This window comes from Lissotriton helveticus, chromosome 1_1 (assembly GCF_964261635.1).
Source record: "Lissotriton helveticus chromosome 1_1, aLisHel1.1, whole genome shotgun sequence".
NCBI lineage: Eukaryota > Metazoa > Chordata > Amphibia > Caudata > Salamandridae > Lissotriton > Lissotriton helveticus.
In genome coordinates this window covers 2,089,482,395-2,089,500,800 of record NC_136057.1, presented here as the reverse complement: position 1 = coordinate 2,089,500,800, position 18,406 = coordinate 2,089,482,395, and the positions used below count along the sequence as shown (strand labels likewise).

Below are 18,406 nucleotides of genomic sequence, written 5' to 3'. Positions count from 1 at the left end.
CCATTAAATAGTAAATTCAACAGATGTGAATGAATGCCTTACCGTTTTTACAATCTGCTGGATTTTCTTGTGCATTGGATATTCAGCAAATGGAATATTCTGTTTCCTGAGAGTTTGTTCCAGACCTTCTGCCCGGACAGCAATCTAGTAACAAATAATCAATTGTAAGTTTCTGTATGAAGGGAGTGATGTATCAATTAGGAACACGTTGAGCCCTGATTTGGTATGTTAAGAATGCAATAAGTATTCACTTAAAGAGTCAAGCGCAGAGGCGGAGGCATGTGCTTGTAAGTTTGAGTTTGGAAAGTAATGCCTTTAGTTCACAAGGTTCCTCCTATCGCCTGATACTCTGATACACGCTTTTAACTATATCTGCCTTTGCTTCAGTTAAAACGATAATCCATCCATTCTTTATTTACTGGTCTAGAAGTCTATTTTTTTTACCGGAACAGTCTAACAGTCTTTACCTCTAGAATATCAGCCTCTGCACCAGTTATGTACCCTCGGGTTTTGGCAAGCAGAAACACAGGGAACATTGTGTTAGCGCTGTTCATGAACATGACATCTGCAGTTGCTCCAGCCATAAGTGCATCTATAGTGAAAGAATAAATACATGTTCTTTTTAAAAAATGGCATAGATGGTTCATCTTCCTGCTGCTTTATTGTCACACTCCAATATGGCCATGACAACTCAAGATGCTGTACAAGATACCACGTTTCCAGGGCACTTGCACTTAATAATAACACTTCACGCCATCAGGATACAATAGGTTGAACTTACATTATGCAAATAATTCAGAGAATGCTGTCAGAATATATATGCTCAGAAAGACCATATTTCACTTCTATATACCACCTAAAGATGCTGATCATCAATGTTGATGTATGAGGAATGTGTTATTGGCCAACTGAGGCACACATCACTGAGTGGTGTCTCAATCTGATCCAATGGCTTTCACCTTAGCACTGTGTGCAAGTAAGTGCACCCCATACTGATTGATTGTCACTGTCTAGGCATTTTATATCCTACAAATTTTAGTTTGAATGGCTCCTTTCTGTCACCATCAAATATGTGATGTACACTCAATAGCTCAAAGAGTCCCCAAACACTACTTTCAATGTGTGTTCTAAAGCTAGGAGTTTAAATTTTTTCAATTTGGGTTACTCCAGATTTTCATATCAGCGATCCTTGGAGTACTCCTGGTGTCAACAGGAAACTGTCTACAGCCTGTCCATGTGGAAGGTAGGTATTTAACAAAATACTTTGTATTTTGTTGAACTGTGTATGTGTCAGAGCATTGATAATTGGTACTAAAGGCAATCATGACAGTGAATGAAGGTTGGAAGCTAGTATAGTTTGGGAGAGTTGAAGACTGAGCCTCAAAACAACTCAAAAAGTGAGTGATCATGTATCTTGTGTGCATGTTATGTACTTACATTGGAATGAACCGAAGTGTAAAGCTTTGCTGTAACGATAGCTCATTCTGTCGAGCAGGGGGTTCAACAACTTTACAGCAACACTGGAAGCAGCAGCCCTAAAAGAAATAATGTTAACTCTCAGTGAGGTCTTGTTAAATATGAGCTGGCATATATGATCACATTTTATGATATGTTTCTATCCATAACATAACTTTGATGCTTACACTTGATGGAGCGATGGGACTTTGTTTCTGGACAAGGACTTCATCTGTGAATAGACGAAACTTGCGAGTTGCAGGTTCACTTTGCTCTCCTTTGATGCAATGTTGGCTATGGTTGTTACTAAGGCGAGACCAGGCTTGGTTTCAAATAGAACCACGGAGGCCATCATCCGGACTTCGGTTCGAACCCGGCGGTCCATGAAGATCTGTAAAAGAATTTCCTGAACCTACAGAAAGAAACATAATATATGTATTTAAATATCCAGGGCGACTGACTCCGGAATCTGGGGATCACGGTTCAATACCCAATGCCGGCGGCAGATTAGCCAAACACCATGTGACTCTGGGCAATAGCTTGCTTAATCATCCTAACGGCCCCCAGCGCCTAGAGACCCTTACAGGTGATTGTTCGCGCTTTACAAATGTGGATTATTATTATTATATATGTTACCTTGAAATAATTTATGTTACCATAAAACACAGTTTGTTCCCTCTAATTTCATATTTTGGTCATTCTTACAAACCTTATTTTTAGTAAAGGAGAGCTTTGTATAAAAAGGTCATACACCCTGTATGTGAAACTGTCAGGTATTTGGAACACTATTTTCACATACAAAAGTGTAAGTTATTACAAGATAAGGATGAGGATTTTCTTAAATTAAATTTAGAGACTCAATATATGTAGGATTAAGAAAACAAGAGCTTGTAAGAAAATGTATATAAATTAGAATGTTCTGTTGAGAATTACCATGTTTTCCCTGAGACAAAATCACGTTTCTGCCCCCATCGATATTCACATATGCATCAGAGCATTTTTCCTATATTATGTATGCAATTATTGATGAATTATTGAAGTAAGGGAACTAGTGGGAGTTCTGGTGTTACTTTAGTGGCTCTCTGCTCTTATTTAATTATTTACTTAAAGTATTTTAATGAAAGAGTGTTAATCGCTACTGAAGAAAAGAGTAAAAATGTATAATAAACACAAAAATGTCATTTAGAATCAGTTATCTATTGTGTGTCTTTACAATGGTGAAAAGCCTATTACTAAATAAGCTGCTGTCTGTAAAATGTTGTCAGAGCTATGACACACTCTATTGTATTATATTGGATCTTCAGTGAATTGCTCGTAGGAGGCTTTGTTTGTGATATTTTATATCAGAAAACATCACTGAAGTAAAAATTGCCCGCTTCTTGGAAAGTCTTCCAGAAACCCTGACAGAGAGAATGACAGTATTTGTAACCACCCATCCAGTGTACTATGTGAGTATATTGAATTACATCAAGAATGAATAAATGCCACAGTTTTGAACCTGCGGATGCAGGACTGGGCGACACTGGGGATGACGAGCGCAAACGGAACATAGCCCGAAACTGGGGTTCGGGGGTGCTCCCAACATACCTACAATGGAGAAATTACATGGATGGAGCAATGGTGGCGGAGAGAGCGGTGTATGCACACAGAGGATGCCCTAAGAAATGGTCTAGGATATGGGGTAAATGGAATGCGTTCAGGGGAAATATATGTGAACCCCCACAGGTAGAGTCAACCTCGGATGCCAGCTGATGGGGGGTACCTTGTCTACTGTAGCTCCGTTTGGCCATGTTGCAAATGTGCTAAGATGGAAATGACATTGACTCAAATGTTTTTTATGTATATGTATGAGCAACAAATATGGATATTGTACTGTATAAAAAGAAACACATATGATTTAAGTAATGCTGTAACCATAAAACACCTGGACTATGTTCGATTTTGGTTCAAAAATGCAGTAAAAAATATTATTAAAAAAGAGAAAAAAGAATAAATAAATGTATACTTTAACTCATACTATGTTTAACATATGTGATCTATTTTATATATGTTGTGTTGCTTTAAAAGAAGGCATACCTAATGTAAAATTACTACCAACGTGCCTGAACAATAAACATATTTTTTAGTAGAATCGTCATACTAATACTGATAAGTATGGTGTGCATATAGAATGCCACTACATTGGACCTACACAGACGTTCCATGCAAGGGTAAATTGAATGTTATTGCTTGGGGAACACAGTAAATCAGAGAATGTTTTGTTGGCTAATTAGAAAGGGTTTATGTTAAATCTGAGATGTATTGAAGCCACTCTGTAAGTGGGATATTTACTGACACCAAAATGAGATATAGGAAAACTTTACGAAAACGTCCAGAGATGAAAGTAAGGCACACAAGCACGTATGAACACACACACACTCAGATGTCCTGTCTAGTATCATTCTATTTGAACAACATTTGGAAAGACATCTATGAGAGACATCGCCACTTGTGCATGACGTGTAGCCAAGATCTGAAGATCTGAAGGATAAATGGCCCTTTAATGACCCAACAGACCATCAATCAGTGCACATAGCCACAAATAACTACATTATTCATTGTATTTTGTGTAAAGATGAAGCTTCTGAGCTATTCTAGGTTTTGTATGGTGCTGGTATGTAGGCAAACCAACCCAGTGAAAGGAATATTGAATCAAACATTGTGCTTACAGTAAATTGGACAATTATGTTTTTTGAAGTTGGTATGCATCATTGTATGATGGTTGCTTTGACGAATCTTGCTCCTTCTCTCTTACCCTTCTCGGATCCTCCTTCACAATGTTTCTCAAAGCCATCACTGCATCAGTCTGGATCCTGACAGGGAGCTGATAAGCACTGGAGGAGAATCCTGGCAGGAACTTCTGGATGCGCTTGATACTGGCTGGCTGTCCTGCATTCCCGAGAGCCTTAAGAGCCAGCGCCATGTCCTCTTCATGGGCATTGTTGGCTGCCTCAGCTGCCAAGTCATGGAGGGGCTACAAAAGAAATACATCTAATGCTCATTATTTTGCCTCTCTTTCACTGTCACGCTCTCCTGCCAAATCTTTATTTGTACTTTCTTTCATATATTAATTTCATAAAGAATGATAGAAGGACATCAGTCAACAACATAGCTGTTTTCCACCCAGACATGGGGGCCTATTTATGAGCACCTGCGTCACTTTTGTGCCACCGCAATCTAGGTAGATGCGTCACTTTGTAAACCCTGCGCTACGTTATACCTGCGCCATGTATATTGTATGCAGGGTGGGCGTTCTCCCATAAGAAAGGGTCATAGGAGTGGCGCAGCGAAATCTATGAGATTTCGGTGCGCCACTTCTAGGATGCCAATGCGTCAAAACCTCACACCTGTCTCATGGCAGGCGTAAGGGTGATGCAGGCCCTTTCACATGGGGTTTGCCCCATGTGAAAGGAACATTGCTGGAGTTGCATCAGGCTTCCAACACAATTCCAGAAATGCACCACTTTTTGCGCCGGCAGATACGTCAGTTATACTGACGTATCTGTGATTCCTTGCGACATGATGCGTCATACTGTAAATATGATGCATCATTGTTGTCCCAAGGAGGGCGCACTGAGAAGTGGCGCATCGCTGCTTTCACGCAGTGATGCGCCACTTTTTGTAACTGAGGCCCATGATGTTTTACACAATGAAAGTGAAGCTTGAGATATCAATGATGTAACTTGGCAATCAGATATGAAAATCCCATTCTACTGACGTATTCATCCATCATTTTATATCATGTAAGCTCCCCCATGAAAACCACCCAATATATCCCATAAATGGGCAATGCAGAGGAAGTAGAGTCATGGGGAAAATTGTACAAATATACCCATTCCTCACCTCCTAAAGCCCTCCACAGTCATCTTATGTATAAACATTTTTTATTGCCTCTTTTTTCCTTAATCTAATATGATAAATAAGTTGTTTTCATACTACCATTTCTCACAATAGTCTTCAAGAGCATTAAATAGAAGGAGTTACTATTAGCTAAATAAATTATGCTCAATTTGACAACCTCTGAAAAATGGAAAGCTGATTTGGCCTTTTTGAGATTTGTCTTAAGATGTCCAGATAGCTCACAGAAGTCAGAGGTAAGCATTTACCTCACTGAGTTGCCAAACTGCATCCTTTAAAGAAGTGGTGAATAACATTTTGACTTTTGTGGTCCAACACTTAATCGTTACTGGAATCCGGAGAATCCAACTGAATCGTCATTGGAATCTGGGGACCCCCCATTGAGTCATTATTGGAAACCGGTGACTCCAGCCTACCCATTGGAGATGATTTGAACCGCAAAACAATACACTACAAATACAGAAACAAGCCCTAATCAAACACATTTGATGCACTTGCTGTGCTCCCATGAATCAATATGAAGATACTAACTTAGTTTGTAGCCTTCAATGTCAAATGTATTCACATTTACAGATTTTTTAAATTTTGTCACGTTTACATTTTGTGTCTTTATTTACATACACTTTAATATTCTATTTATTATTTAATTTTCTCAGCAGTTGTAGAACCCCCCCGCCCCCGAGGAGTCCCCAGACCACAGGTTTAGATAAGAACCACTGCTTTAAACTATGTGGTAAGATAAAATACCCAGCATGTTGCCACCTTCTCTAAAGACCTCTGAGTCTTACATTCCACCCCTTCCCAGATTCCCATTGGAAGATGGGTTGCGCTTCTGTAGTTTTTAGCTACAGTGCCATAGTAGCGTAGCTCTAGTGCCATATAAGTGAATAACTGGGTTTCAAATTGTGTGTTCAATATAAGGGCTCCCAACAAAAGCCACCAACAACACCTAACCATGCATGTAGGGAACCTAAGTTAATACCGCTCTACATAAACTACACTTATCCATTAAAGGTTTTGATTTTTAGCACTAATTAAAATTAAAAAAGTAATCTGTCATAGAGACATCCATTTTCCACATGAGCCATGGTCTACTGGATATGCTCCATGCACGCAAGAAAATTATTTCCACCTGGTACATTTATTTAAGTATGAGGGTGTGCAAATAAAGTTAGGAACTGTTTTAGTATTGGTGCTTATTAGGAGGTGAGGACATAACATGCTTAATTCTGGATTTGATTCAGCACTTTCTACTGGTGGTACAAAGGGACATAAAATGGTCACAGATGCTGTTTTTGTATGTTAATGCATATACATTAGCGCATAGGTTGAATAAGGAAAACTAATGGTGTAAAAAAGAATCCTTTTCATGGTCAATACTGAAAAGCTACTCACGGATAGAGCTTCCTCAGGACAGGAAGAGTGTGCACCACAGTACTTGTTCACCATGGACCCGTACGCCAGGATCGCTGCCTTGTAGACAACAGGGGATTTCTGATGTTGCGCCACTTTCATTAAATCCTGTAGGGTTAGGTAAAGAGGTAAACCATTGGCATGTAGATCAGGTTTATTTTATACACCACTCATGTTGTGGATATTTTCATATTTTTGCAATTATGTACAATGTGGATCAAAATAAGAGATGGGAAACACATTGCAAAAACTAACATCATCTGATTATAGTATATAGGGCTGCACTCTAGAGAACAACCTTTTAACAACTGATTTTTAAAGATGGGACTAGGTTGACATGAGATTTTGTGCTCCTTGTTGCACTTCATACACTGGTAGAACAGAAGCTAAGCAGCTAAGAATATATTGGTGAGCCCAATTAATTATAGGTGTGTAATAGCACCGACATGGTGAATTTAAAAGTCATTGGTGGCATGGAGTTATGGGCAAAGCAGTTCTAATACAGTCAAAATTAGAATTTCACTTGTTGCCAACAGTATGAAATGCAGAAAATTTGGAAAAAATATCTATGCTGAATTCTTCCTAAAAGTCCTCTTTAGGAATGACAATTATAATTGCATCCTAAGTGAGACATTTTTTACAAACTGCCTCTAGCAGCAAAGTGATAGATGGAATGCTAGAATTCATTTTAGCACTCAAGATCACTCTGGATCTGCATTCCAGTCATTGGTGTTTACCCAATATCTAGCAGAGATCAGTCAAATGAAAATCTGTGATTAGCCTGTTCTAATGGGAACAGTGCAGCCCAAACTACCAGACAGGCCATCAAGGAGAGAAGCAACCCGCACCAGTTGAGTGGCACAGTGGCCGAAAGCATGGTTTGGGTTGCTTGTGTTCTCATTCAGAGGGGATGTGGCCTGGCAATTCAAGCTGGACGATTTATTCTGAAGCAGGACCAAAGCTGACTTGCATAAGGCTGGTCTCTGTCTGAAGTGGATTGAAAGTAAAACATGGGGACTGGAATGGAACCCTAGTGCTTATCAGTGGCTAAGGTTTTTTGCAAGCATTCCACACATCACATTTATGGTTTCCTTCATACATTGCTGTACATACTACAGAAACATCCAGTCTTGGTCCTGTGCTCATTTTTCCCCAGGATTGAAGTAATTTCTTATTCAGAAGGTGTAAAAAGGGCAATCAATTGTGTTCTCGTTCAGACCAGCCCTGGTAGGTTGGTATTTATTGTTCCTACCGAAACAGGACCAAGGCTGATTTGTACGTCTGAAGTGAGTAGGATTAAAATCTTGAACTGGAATGCAGCCTGAGTGATTAGTAGTTGCTGAAACATTTTGCAAGGACTCCAACCGTCTTCTTTGTTTTTTTCAGTTTTACAAATTGGGCACTAAAGTAATTCAACTTCAGACTGGGAGTAAGTGATTACTAAGATACATTACATTTTTAACACTGCATTTCCAATGACCCCACAGTTTATCCTGCTAATATGCCCTGTCCCAAACTGCAAATCATTCTTGACCAAGAAATCAAAAGATCCAGGTTCTCCTCACAGACAATCAAAGTTTAGCAGTCCATTAAGGAAGGGAAGTCACATGAACCACAGATGGGTGGGTAAATTAACTTACCCTTGCAATAGAAAATATATCTTTAGCTCAAGAGGTAATTTTGAAATCAACTGTGGATGAGTACCCCTAGGTAGTCATGTGTCCTGACTATTGTTCCAGTTGTATTACAGTAAATAGGATCCAAGTCAATGGTACTGATTACAATAATGCACTTCAGCAGAGGTACCTGTTCTGTAACACTGATTAGATAGTATTGCATATATGTTGACCCAGGCTCCAGTTTGGAGTGCCATTAAGTGAGGGTGCTTGGGTGTTTTATCATCCATTTGCCCTAAGTGATACAACATTGTCCTCCTCACGTGATTTATACAGAATATGTCCTTGATTATGAAATTACAAACATCTGAGCTGACTCACTTGAGCGACTTGTAATGTCTGGTGATCTGCTTTGGTGAACTGGACAGCTAGGGTGACAGCCTGGGCTGCCTCCCTGGGACTCAGCTCCTGGTCGTGGATCTTCTGCTTGATAACCTTCAGTGCATCAATGGTTCCCACTGCTGGGATGGCATTCAGCAGCCAGCGTCTGCATATAACATACAAATGCCATGAGTTAAACAGAAGAGATCCCAGTATTATAAGTCATAGCTGTGACATTATGACAACAAATCACCTGTACTGAGGTCTTTCTGCAAACTGCTTCCATATGGCTTGGATATTTTCATAGTTTGCAGCGCGAAGAATCTGGGCAAGCTGTAGGAATTTGGCAGGAGCATCAGCATGTACCTGTTGTTGGTTATTTTGCACTAAATGCTGGAGGGTTTCTGCAACCTGTACCAAAAAGGAAAATAGATGGAATTCATTTAAAATAATGCATTGCATTTGTAACTTTGAAGATTTTAAATTGCTAATGGTAGTTATTACTGTCCCTTCTTTTGCACTGACTCTCTAAGGACATTGGTCCATGTTGCATTAGTTACTGGGTAAGTTATGGTTTCCTAGAATTGTCCAGAGAGGGATGCTCTAGAGGTGCAGCATGCATCAGAGTGACAAACAACAGATGACATTTATCATTTAAAAAACAGAGGTGAAAACAGAAGACAGAAAACCTTCAGTGTAATAACACAATAATTGTATGGCTCCTATTGCATAACTTTTATACGAGTACTGCACTCTGACACCTCTTTAGGGCTGGTTGCTGCTAGCGAAATCTTTTTAAAAAGTAATAAATAGGTGAGAGGGTTTTTTTCCTAAGTATATCTGTGAATTGTTTCTCAAATGTAAGCACGGCCTGTGCCATAGAAGCTCTGTAAATAGTGAGACCACTAAAGGAAACAACTATTTGATTGACTGACCGCTAATGGAGCCTGGGTTGCATCCTATTGATGTATCGCTAGCAATACATCAATGGTTAAGTCCTTTGTGTGTGGAGTGACTGACTGAGGATTAGATATAGGGGTTGATCCCCACTTTTGCTACATCACAAAAGGAATTCCAGACTGCTGTTCCAGGAATCACTGAGTGCCTGTCAGCTTGAGAACCTAAGGAACTGGCTCTAGCACAGTTTTGGGAGGGTAGGGTGTGGCCGGGTAGTCGGGTTTGGTTCAAGGTGGCCAGGGATTTTATTTTATTTTTACATTTGACCATTTGGGACGGGAAGGAGAGCCATGTTATGTATGGCTCCCCAATTACTTCTGTGCCTCTGCAAATTAGTTGAAATTAGGGGCACGTGTGTTTGGGGGCCATACTTAACATAAAACTACAGATGGGTATAATGTGAATAGCAGGAATATTTTTCACCTTGTGGTTCTGAGTGACAAACGACACAGCTCAAGCTTGGGCTTTCATTGTATAGTTGATGACACTCAGAACCCCCCCAGTAAAAACATCCCAGATATTCAATGTTATACAATATAATTCTATGTGTATATTCACAAATGGCCCTCCAAAATGTTAGTATCAAGTGTGAAAAAACAGATCTCTTTGGTAAATATTCACAAATCAGATATTATGACTCTGTTGTATTTTCCACTGTGCACGTATGGGGAGATGGACTGATCGTGCAAGGAAAACGGCTCACTGGAATACGATCTCGCTGCTGAACATATATTCGGATGTGTGTGTTGAAAGTTTCAATTCCAGTGTGTCTGGCACTCCATTCATACTTTGAAGGTTGTACAAGTAATATTGACAGTTATTTACAATGGTTTAAAATAATAGATTAATAATGAATGTATCCTTTAATTGACTTGTTCAATAAAATCTATTTATGTTTATTTCTTTATTGCTGAGTACATTGTTGAAATCCAAAGTAAGTGTATGTGTGAAGATGTGAGGTTCACATGCACACTGATGCATAGAGATGTACATACTTGTGTCTCAGGACTCCTTGTCTTTACTAACTGAATTGGCATCTGGAAAACTTCAGAAGCAAACTGGTATTGAAGACCCCCACGGTTCTGCAGTTCAGTCTGAGGAGAGTCAACTCGATTGCTTTTAGTTTCCACAAAAGTGAGCACTTGCCTGAAAGACAGGTAAACAGAAAATGTTTGTATTCCCCATTTGCGTTGTCAAGGCCTAGAGCTTGCATATGGAGGTCACGTAAGAAGAAGTCCTACAGTGCCACCTATTAGTTTGCCAAATTGCAGACGACCTAAGACATGGCCATTTTCAAGCCTTCAAGAAATGCTCCAATAGTCAAAATGCTATTTTCCTTTGAGTGCCGAATGCTTTGGATGGTTCACTATGAAAGTGAGATTGTCAAACCCCATTCTCACCTCATTATTCCATAGAGCATTGTCAATGTGTTTGTTGATCATCTGAATTATACACAATGGTATATCTATGTGGTAGCATTTAGTAACCAAGCTAATTCATTTGATCTTGATGTCTGTGTTGGCAAGCAGCAAACTACGTTGCTCAAAAATTAGTGTAATTCAAGTCCTCACAGCTCCTAACAGCTACTCCCTTATATATGTATGTCTTAGGTATTAGTTAAGGTATGAAAGCATCTATAAATATATGTTGTTTCAATATTCAAAACAGAAGGCAATAAAGATGGCGGTGTCATTTGTCCTTTCACTTATAAGCAGAAAAGGAAGCATTTTCCATATTTGTTTTATTATGGAGACAAAACTGCTTCTAAGAGATGGACGCTGGGTAGCTGACTCTCCAATGGGAAAGACTTAAACTTTACATTATTTATTGAATACGCTGTATTTCATGTATAAACGTCTTAGTCTTTCTATTATTAGGAACATGTCTTTGCTTAGTAGCAAATCACATTATTATGTAAGGTATTTTTAAAATATGGAGCAGCTGTTTAACTGAAAAATAGATTCTCTAAATTAAGTTGAAATTGCTAAATTCATCATTAACACAGGTATGACATTTGGGCACAGGATATCTACTTTCATGATGGTCTTGTACATGCCAGCACACAATGAGACTGATGATTATATGAAAGACACACACCTGGCTTCCATTACAGCTGCACCATACAGTTCATAAAATGGGGAAAACTGATACACCTGCCGCGCAGTCACTTCAGTGATTAGAGCACCGCCATCTCTGGGCTTCATCTTATAGGTATATGTTGCCGCCCTTCTTAAATTCCGTGCAGCCTGTGGTAAAAAGCACATCCAGTTATCATGAAGAGTAAGAGCCTTAGGAGTAAGTTTTGATTTAAGTACAGTATATGTGACATGATCAAACCTTCTGACAAGAAGAGCATTTCTCCACATACGCCATGCCGATGTTCTTCTCCACTTTATCCTGGCAGTTGTTCAGGTCCCTGGATTTCACAACAATGATTCTATCAGTTCTCTTGTCTTCTTGTATAACGTACCTTGTGTGGCAGACCCCAGTGACTCCAGACTATGGAAATTAGCAGAAAAAGTGTAAAAGGATGGGCTACTTTCTGGGTATTGGTTTTTCCTTTTATCAACATACTCAGAGATAGTGAGATCAGCCAATAATTACATTTTTCTGCTGCAAGTGGTCCATCATGTGATTTAACCTATTGATCCTCAGGCCATGACACCACAAAGAGAGTTCTTATGATTGACTACCTGCTGGATGTTCTATGAAAGATCGCTATAAGTCACTTACTGAGATATAAGGAGGACACCATGTCTCTGTCAGACGTGTGAGTGCTCTAAATATTTGTGATTACATCACACCCATTCTCTGAAGTCTGCACTGGTTAACACTGGATGCAAGGTATAAATGAAAATTCAACTGCAAAGATGTCACCTATGGGCTAAAGGCTAGACTATGGAACCGAAGAACCAGGTTCAAATCTTGGGGTCAGCTCAACATTATATGATTCTTGTCAAATTGCTTATCTTAAAAAAGTGTAATGTCTAGCTCTCTTGAAAAGTACTCTGATGCCCTTGGACACGTTTGAGCTATATATAAAAAATCTCTCTAATTTTTAAATTGAAAAAGGTTAGCAAAGACATCAACACTGTTGCTCAAACTCTGGAGTCTAGATATATCCAGGTCAACCTGAGTCATGCATTCTGGAGATTAGAAACACCTAACAATATGAAGCACACAACTCAAAAATAGTTTTGCACCTTTGTCTGTGTCTGCAGGAAGCCAAGTTCCTGCTGGTTTTCTGCTGGAAGTAAATATTCTCAGGTGCATTAATCCTACTTGTTCCATCAAAGCAAACAAAGACTACAAAACCTGGAACACACTAGGTTAACAAATAGAAGTCTGGATTCAGAGCATGTTCTGCCATCGTGGAATAAGATGGTAACCACACTTTAGGACAGTCTCTGCTGCTGTCTCCACAAATCCATGACCACACACCTCTGAATGTATGAACTCAATTGCATGGATACAATGTGAAATAAATCCAGTACATTGCTCAACAGGTGCCTATGGACACTAGTCTGGGTGGAGAGACTTAATCTTATGGGCGCGTGTAAAGTTGCGCAAAGCTACTGTCTGTAATTTTGGAAGGATACAGGATTTAGTGAAACTAATTGATATTACAAGGCCCTCGCTACTTCCAATGGGCATGTACCTCTCAGATCCCACTTCCCTAAGTCCATGATATTTTTTTATCTGTGAGGCAGGCAGCCTTTAAGTTACTAGTAATGAATTTTGCAGAATGCTCCATTATTTTGGCGAAGCCATTTAAATATATTTTTAAGAAAGTATTTTCGTATGCAGTTGCTAAAGGATTTCAATGTTTTGTTTACAATTGTTTTCAAATTATTTGAAACCAACCTCTTGCAAGTCATAGACATTCTGTGTTTTCTTGATGGTGACCTGCAGCATGTTCACGATCCCTCTGTAAATGTTGAGTATAGTTTCAGAAACACCATCTGGGGCGTACATGTTTCCAACACGTCCATTGCTGTACTCAAACTTTACAGGTCTGCTGAGTTGAACAGCTAGAGCCTGGGTCAGCTTTGAGGAGCGAGTGAATGGATCCTTGGGCCATATACCATTGTACTCTTTGATTTCAGGAGATGTGATCTAAAAAATAAAATAGTTATATTTAGGATATGTCTAATGACTTACTATGTATTGTGAAGACAATATAGTTGTAAAGTTAGGCGCCTTGTGCAACCTGCAGAAGTTTGATGTTCCACAAATGAACACTATGCACTCGCCTACGTATAACACTGTGATCTTCTGTTTGTGATACTGGAGATATTGATAGGATTATCCACATGTGTATATCATAACTTAAATATTATGTAGAAACATACTTTCTTCAGGATTATACTTTTAAGATCAAATCAAACTTGTGATTATCCTTTTGTAAACAATGTCTTTCAGGGTATTGTGTCCTAGGCCTTGTGTCTCATATCACAATTGTAATTCATGTAACTATGTAACAATTAGGAATACTTTATAATTATAATTTTTGTACAGCATTTCTGTGCTTGAGACACCTTTGCTACAATTCAAATGTTCAATGGAATTAGAAAGGCCAATATCCTGTCTATCAGCATGCAGAGTTAGGTTTTAAAATCATTCAAGGCAACAAAGCAAACCATATAGAATTATAGCTGGATGACTGTAAGTAACTATGATGGTTTTACCCAAGGTCTTTTGAAGGAAATCAAACAAGAAAATAGAGCAAAACCTGAGTAGTTTACTATATCATTCAGAATCAAAAGTGAAATGCATCCCCTTAAATGTCAATTACCTGGCTACAATGTTATGTTATACATGTTGCGAATATCTCATCCCCTGTTTAGATCATAGACCAGTGGGTGAGGATCCATGGAAAAGGTATGCACAACATGGCTTTAGCTGCCTCATCCCCCTGTCCCCATGTTATATGTAGATAAATAATACCTACATCGGATCCCCTGCCATTCATACCGAAACTATTCTGCTATCTTTCCCCACAGCCACATCAATTGAAAACAAAATATCTGTCATCCTGTAAACCTTCCACTTCACCCTCAGCATTACCTAGCGTTTCCGCTCCCAAATATAAAAAATTAAGTACTTGTGCCCTGTTATGTATTTCCATACCCCCTATTGGTTGTCCCTCTCACCTTCACCCAACTACAAAAAATGTACTATCTGGTGTTCTGCAACCCTGTTCCACAACCATTTCTGCCTTCCCCACCGTCACATGAAGCAGTGCTTTGGAGTGGGTACAGTGCCTGCAGTGGTTCTGTGATAGACACATTAGCATTGCATAGAATCCCATGCCAGCTGTGGGTTTCTGCAGACCAGTGGCTGAGAGCAAATCTGTTCCCTGGGGAGCCACAGAGAACGACCCATATTCACCAACTTCCTCAGGTTTGTGGAAATCCAACACAAGTTGAATAATGCTCAAGAGGTAGAAGAGCATTATGTGCTATTCTGCTACTTCGATATATCTCTGGTGACCTGAGTATGGTGGAGGAACACCAGCAAAACAAGCACTATCACTGGTGACATAGCAGAGGAAAAACGTATCATAGCAGTCAAAAACTGGAGTTTGAATTTAGTATATAGAATATCTGCTGTATGAATAGACTATTTTCATCTGAAATATCTCTTTTCCTGGCAAAACACCTTACTTACCAATGATATTGATTGATTGATAGTATGTTCCCTTTAACACATACTTAAAATTAGGTCATTGCCAACTTTTGCTCTGCTCGAAAAGATCTCAGAGAGCTATCTTTATTATCGCATTGTGACCAATATATCACATTTACGTTAGCATTTATACTTCTATTTTGCCTTGTATCCAGTAGGCCGTGTTATCAATACTAAAGATATACTGTTGGAACAATTCAATTTTACAATATACAAGATTAAAACTAATTTTAGCATATACAATTACTATTAACTGACAAATGATGCAACTGTTAACATTGACTCTATACATTAGTTTTACTTTTATCCCTTATACTGTGATTGTAGGAGAGACTCTTCTCATTGCGCCCCTGTGCCATGTCATCACTGTGCGCTTCACACTGTGTTTGTTCTTACCCTGAGGAGATAGGCCTTCTGTGCAAATCCACTGATCTCCACCTTGCAGTTCAGTTTTATTCCAGATCTGGCCAGGCCAGCCTCCGGTAATCCATTCAGGATAATGGCCTCGTACTGGAAGACGTAGGTCTTACTTTCACTGAAGACGGGTTCTGGAAGAAGACACAGAGATGAGAGCTTAGGTGGCCACTTTACCAGGCATTAATCATTATAAAAAGCTGCAGTGAGGTGAAACAGGTGAACACACCACTTATAACCAAAGAAAACATACATACCATAGTTGTACTGCTCACTGCCTGTGGGGAGGAATATTAAACAGAATGGTAAGAAACCGCTTAGACCCATATTCATAAAACATTAACTCTATTTTGAAACACTTTACATTATATGAAAATGGATTATCTTCATTGTCCCTCTACCTCCTTTTCCATTAGTGTTGTAAACTTGTAAAAAAAATCTAACTAATACCCTCTGAAAACATCAAAAAATAAAATTAAGAATCAGAAAGATTTTCTACCCAGCCCCAAATCTTCACAATGAAAGGAGCAGAAGACCATCTTACCCACAAGGGCGACCAGAAGGGCTAGGATGATTCCCCTCATGGTGGCGGTGAATGGAGGTGACCAGGGGCACTGCTGCTTTTATAGCAGAAAAAGGGGAATGTGTGGCTACCTACCAGTTTATCTTGGCAGACAGGTATATTTTTTTATCAAGCTAGGCAAACATTTGCTTTCATTCACAATGACATCAAGCTTTAGCCAAAAATCGGCATGTAGAAAGAATTGAAATAATTGTTAGTTTGTACAAGAAGGGACAAACTAAAATAGATTAAATTTGTTTTTGCAAAGATTTGTAAAATGTAGTTGATTCACAATGGTGAAAGGAATGCATATGTGGGTATGTTGATGATATTCACTGGAGGTTTTTGGCAGGCCCCATGTACACCTATAAAAGGTTGTGATAACCTGGGTCTGGTCGTTCTGACTCGGCCAGACAGGAGTTATCGAAATGATAGTGAATCTAACGTATTGTGTCAACGACATGACGGCATCACCGTAGACATTATTCCCTTAACATATTTTATTTCACACTATTTTTGTGAAAGCATTGACGTTTTTTGAGAAATGTCTTTGTTTTTTTAATATATATATATATGTGTAGATTAATGCTGCTTGCTCTTGAATCTGTAACATTGCTATTGTAATAATGCATTATTGTTCAATTGTGGTGTGACAATACCTGCTGCAACAGTAGGAACGCCACTGCCTTACCACATCAACAAGTGTCATTTAAACAATTAACATTAACAGCCTTTATATGTTAAGGAGGTAACAATGTCAGTACATTTCTTTAATAGTCTGTTTGCGTTCAGAATAGGAGGGCAGTATTCAATCTGCATACTGGCACACATGTTACACAACAAAATTCACTTGCTGTAAACTGTTTTCAACAAATTTTTATTTATTTATTTATTTATTTTACCATTTGTAAAGCGCGACACGAAGGCCCATGGGCATCTCGGCGCTAAGTAACTGCAATGTTTGACCATCGAGGGGGCCAGAAGATCACTGATTAAAAAGCCAAGTTTTGAGGTTTTTTCGGAAAGACCATAATGAAGTGCTGGACTTGATCGAGTGGGGCAGAGAGTTCCACAGTTTTGGAGCAGCAACGAGGAATCTTCTGTCACCCCAGTTGACAGATTTAGTTCGGGGGATCACCAAGTCCAGGGAGCTGGAAGAACGCAGTGCTCTAGATGGACAGTAGAGGGTGAGGTTCTGAGTGAAGAACGATGGAGCAGCGTTATGTAGAGCCTTATATACCAGGCATAAGGTTTTAAACGTAATCCTCTTCCTCACCGGAAGCCAGTGAAGTTGTTTTATGTGGGGTGACACCGGGTGGAATTTAGGGATTCGTCCTAAGAGCCTGGCGGCCGCGTTCTGTATAGACTGCATTTTTGTTAACACTCTCTCCTGGGCCCCTAGAAACAAAGCGTTACAATAATCTAGGGTGGAGAGCACCAGGGAGCTTACCAGCGTTTTCGCCATGTTTTCAGGTATGAAGGGCAACATTTTTTTGATGAGCCTAAGTTTATGAAAGGCTGAGGAGGATATCTGGTTGGCGTGTGGAAGGAAGTTCAGGCGGTTGTCGAACATGACTCCCAGGTTCCTCACTTTGTCGACCGGGACTGGAGCCTGGCCCATGGATGATGGCCACCAAAAGGGGCACCACTCCGGAGAGAGATTACCAAAAAGTACCACCTCCGATTTATCGCAATTTAACTTCAGACAATTGTGTGACATCCAGTTCCCGATAGCCGACATACCCTGGTTAAACATATTGGCTTTCTGAAGCCCATCATTTTTGACGGCTAGGACCAATTGAGTGTCATCGGCGTATGAAGTGAGGCTCATCCCGTGTGCCCTGATGACATTGGCAAGGTCCGACACATAAATGTTAAATAGTGTCGGACTGAGGGATGAGCCTTGGGGCACTCCACACGGTAGTGACAGGGGAGAAGATTCAAAAGGTCCCACAGTAACGACCTGGGTCCTATTGGCCAAAAAAGAGGCCAAAAGATTTTTGGCGTTACCTTGAATGCCTAT

General features: G+C 39.6%; 1 protein-coding gene across 1 annotated transcript in view; it reads right to left on the bottom strand.

Annotated features, from left to right (window-relative positions):
• The window catches only part of LOC144756140 (vitellogenin-A2-like), a 67,951-nt gene extending 51,463 nt beyond the window's left edge, over positions 1 to 16,488 (bottom strand). Inside the window, exons 1-15 of the mRNA XM_078645711.1 lie at positions 16,366 to 16,488; positions 16,079 to 16,099; positions 15,804 to 15,955; positions 13,584 to 13,835; positions 12,057 to 12,218; positions 11,817 to 11,965; positions 10,715 to 10,865; positions 9,016 to 9,173; positions 8,763 to 8,928; positions 6,748 to 6,873; positions 4,250 to 4,468; positions 1,644 to 1,867; positions 1,438 to 1,535; positions 468 to 592; positions 43 to 144 (exon numbers count right to left, since the gene is read on the bottom strand). Of these exons, the coding sequence (XP_078501837.1) occupies positions 43 to 144; positions 468 to 592; positions 1,438 to 1,535; positions 1,644 to 1,867; positions 4,250 to 4,468; positions 6,748 to 6,873; positions 8,763 to 8,928; positions 9,016 to 9,173; positions 10,715 to 10,865; positions 11,817 to 11,965; positions 12,057 to 12,218; positions 13,584 to 13,835; positions 15,804 to 15,955; positions 16,079 to 16,099; positions 16,366 to 16,405 (2,145 nt within the window). The 5' untranslated portion in view covers positions 16,406 to 16,488. The remainder of the gene's footprint in view (positions 1 to 42; positions 145 to 467; positions 593 to 1,437; positions 1,536 to 1,643; positions 1,868 to 4,249; positions 4,469 to 6,747; positions 6,874 to 8,762; positions 8,929 to 9,015; positions 9,174 to 10,714; positions 10,866 to 11,816; positions 11,966 to 12,056; positions 12,219 to 13,583; positions 13,836 to 15,803; positions 15,956 to 16,078; positions 16,100 to 16,365) is intronic.
• Positions 16,489 to 18,406: the final 1,918 nt, after the last annotated feature.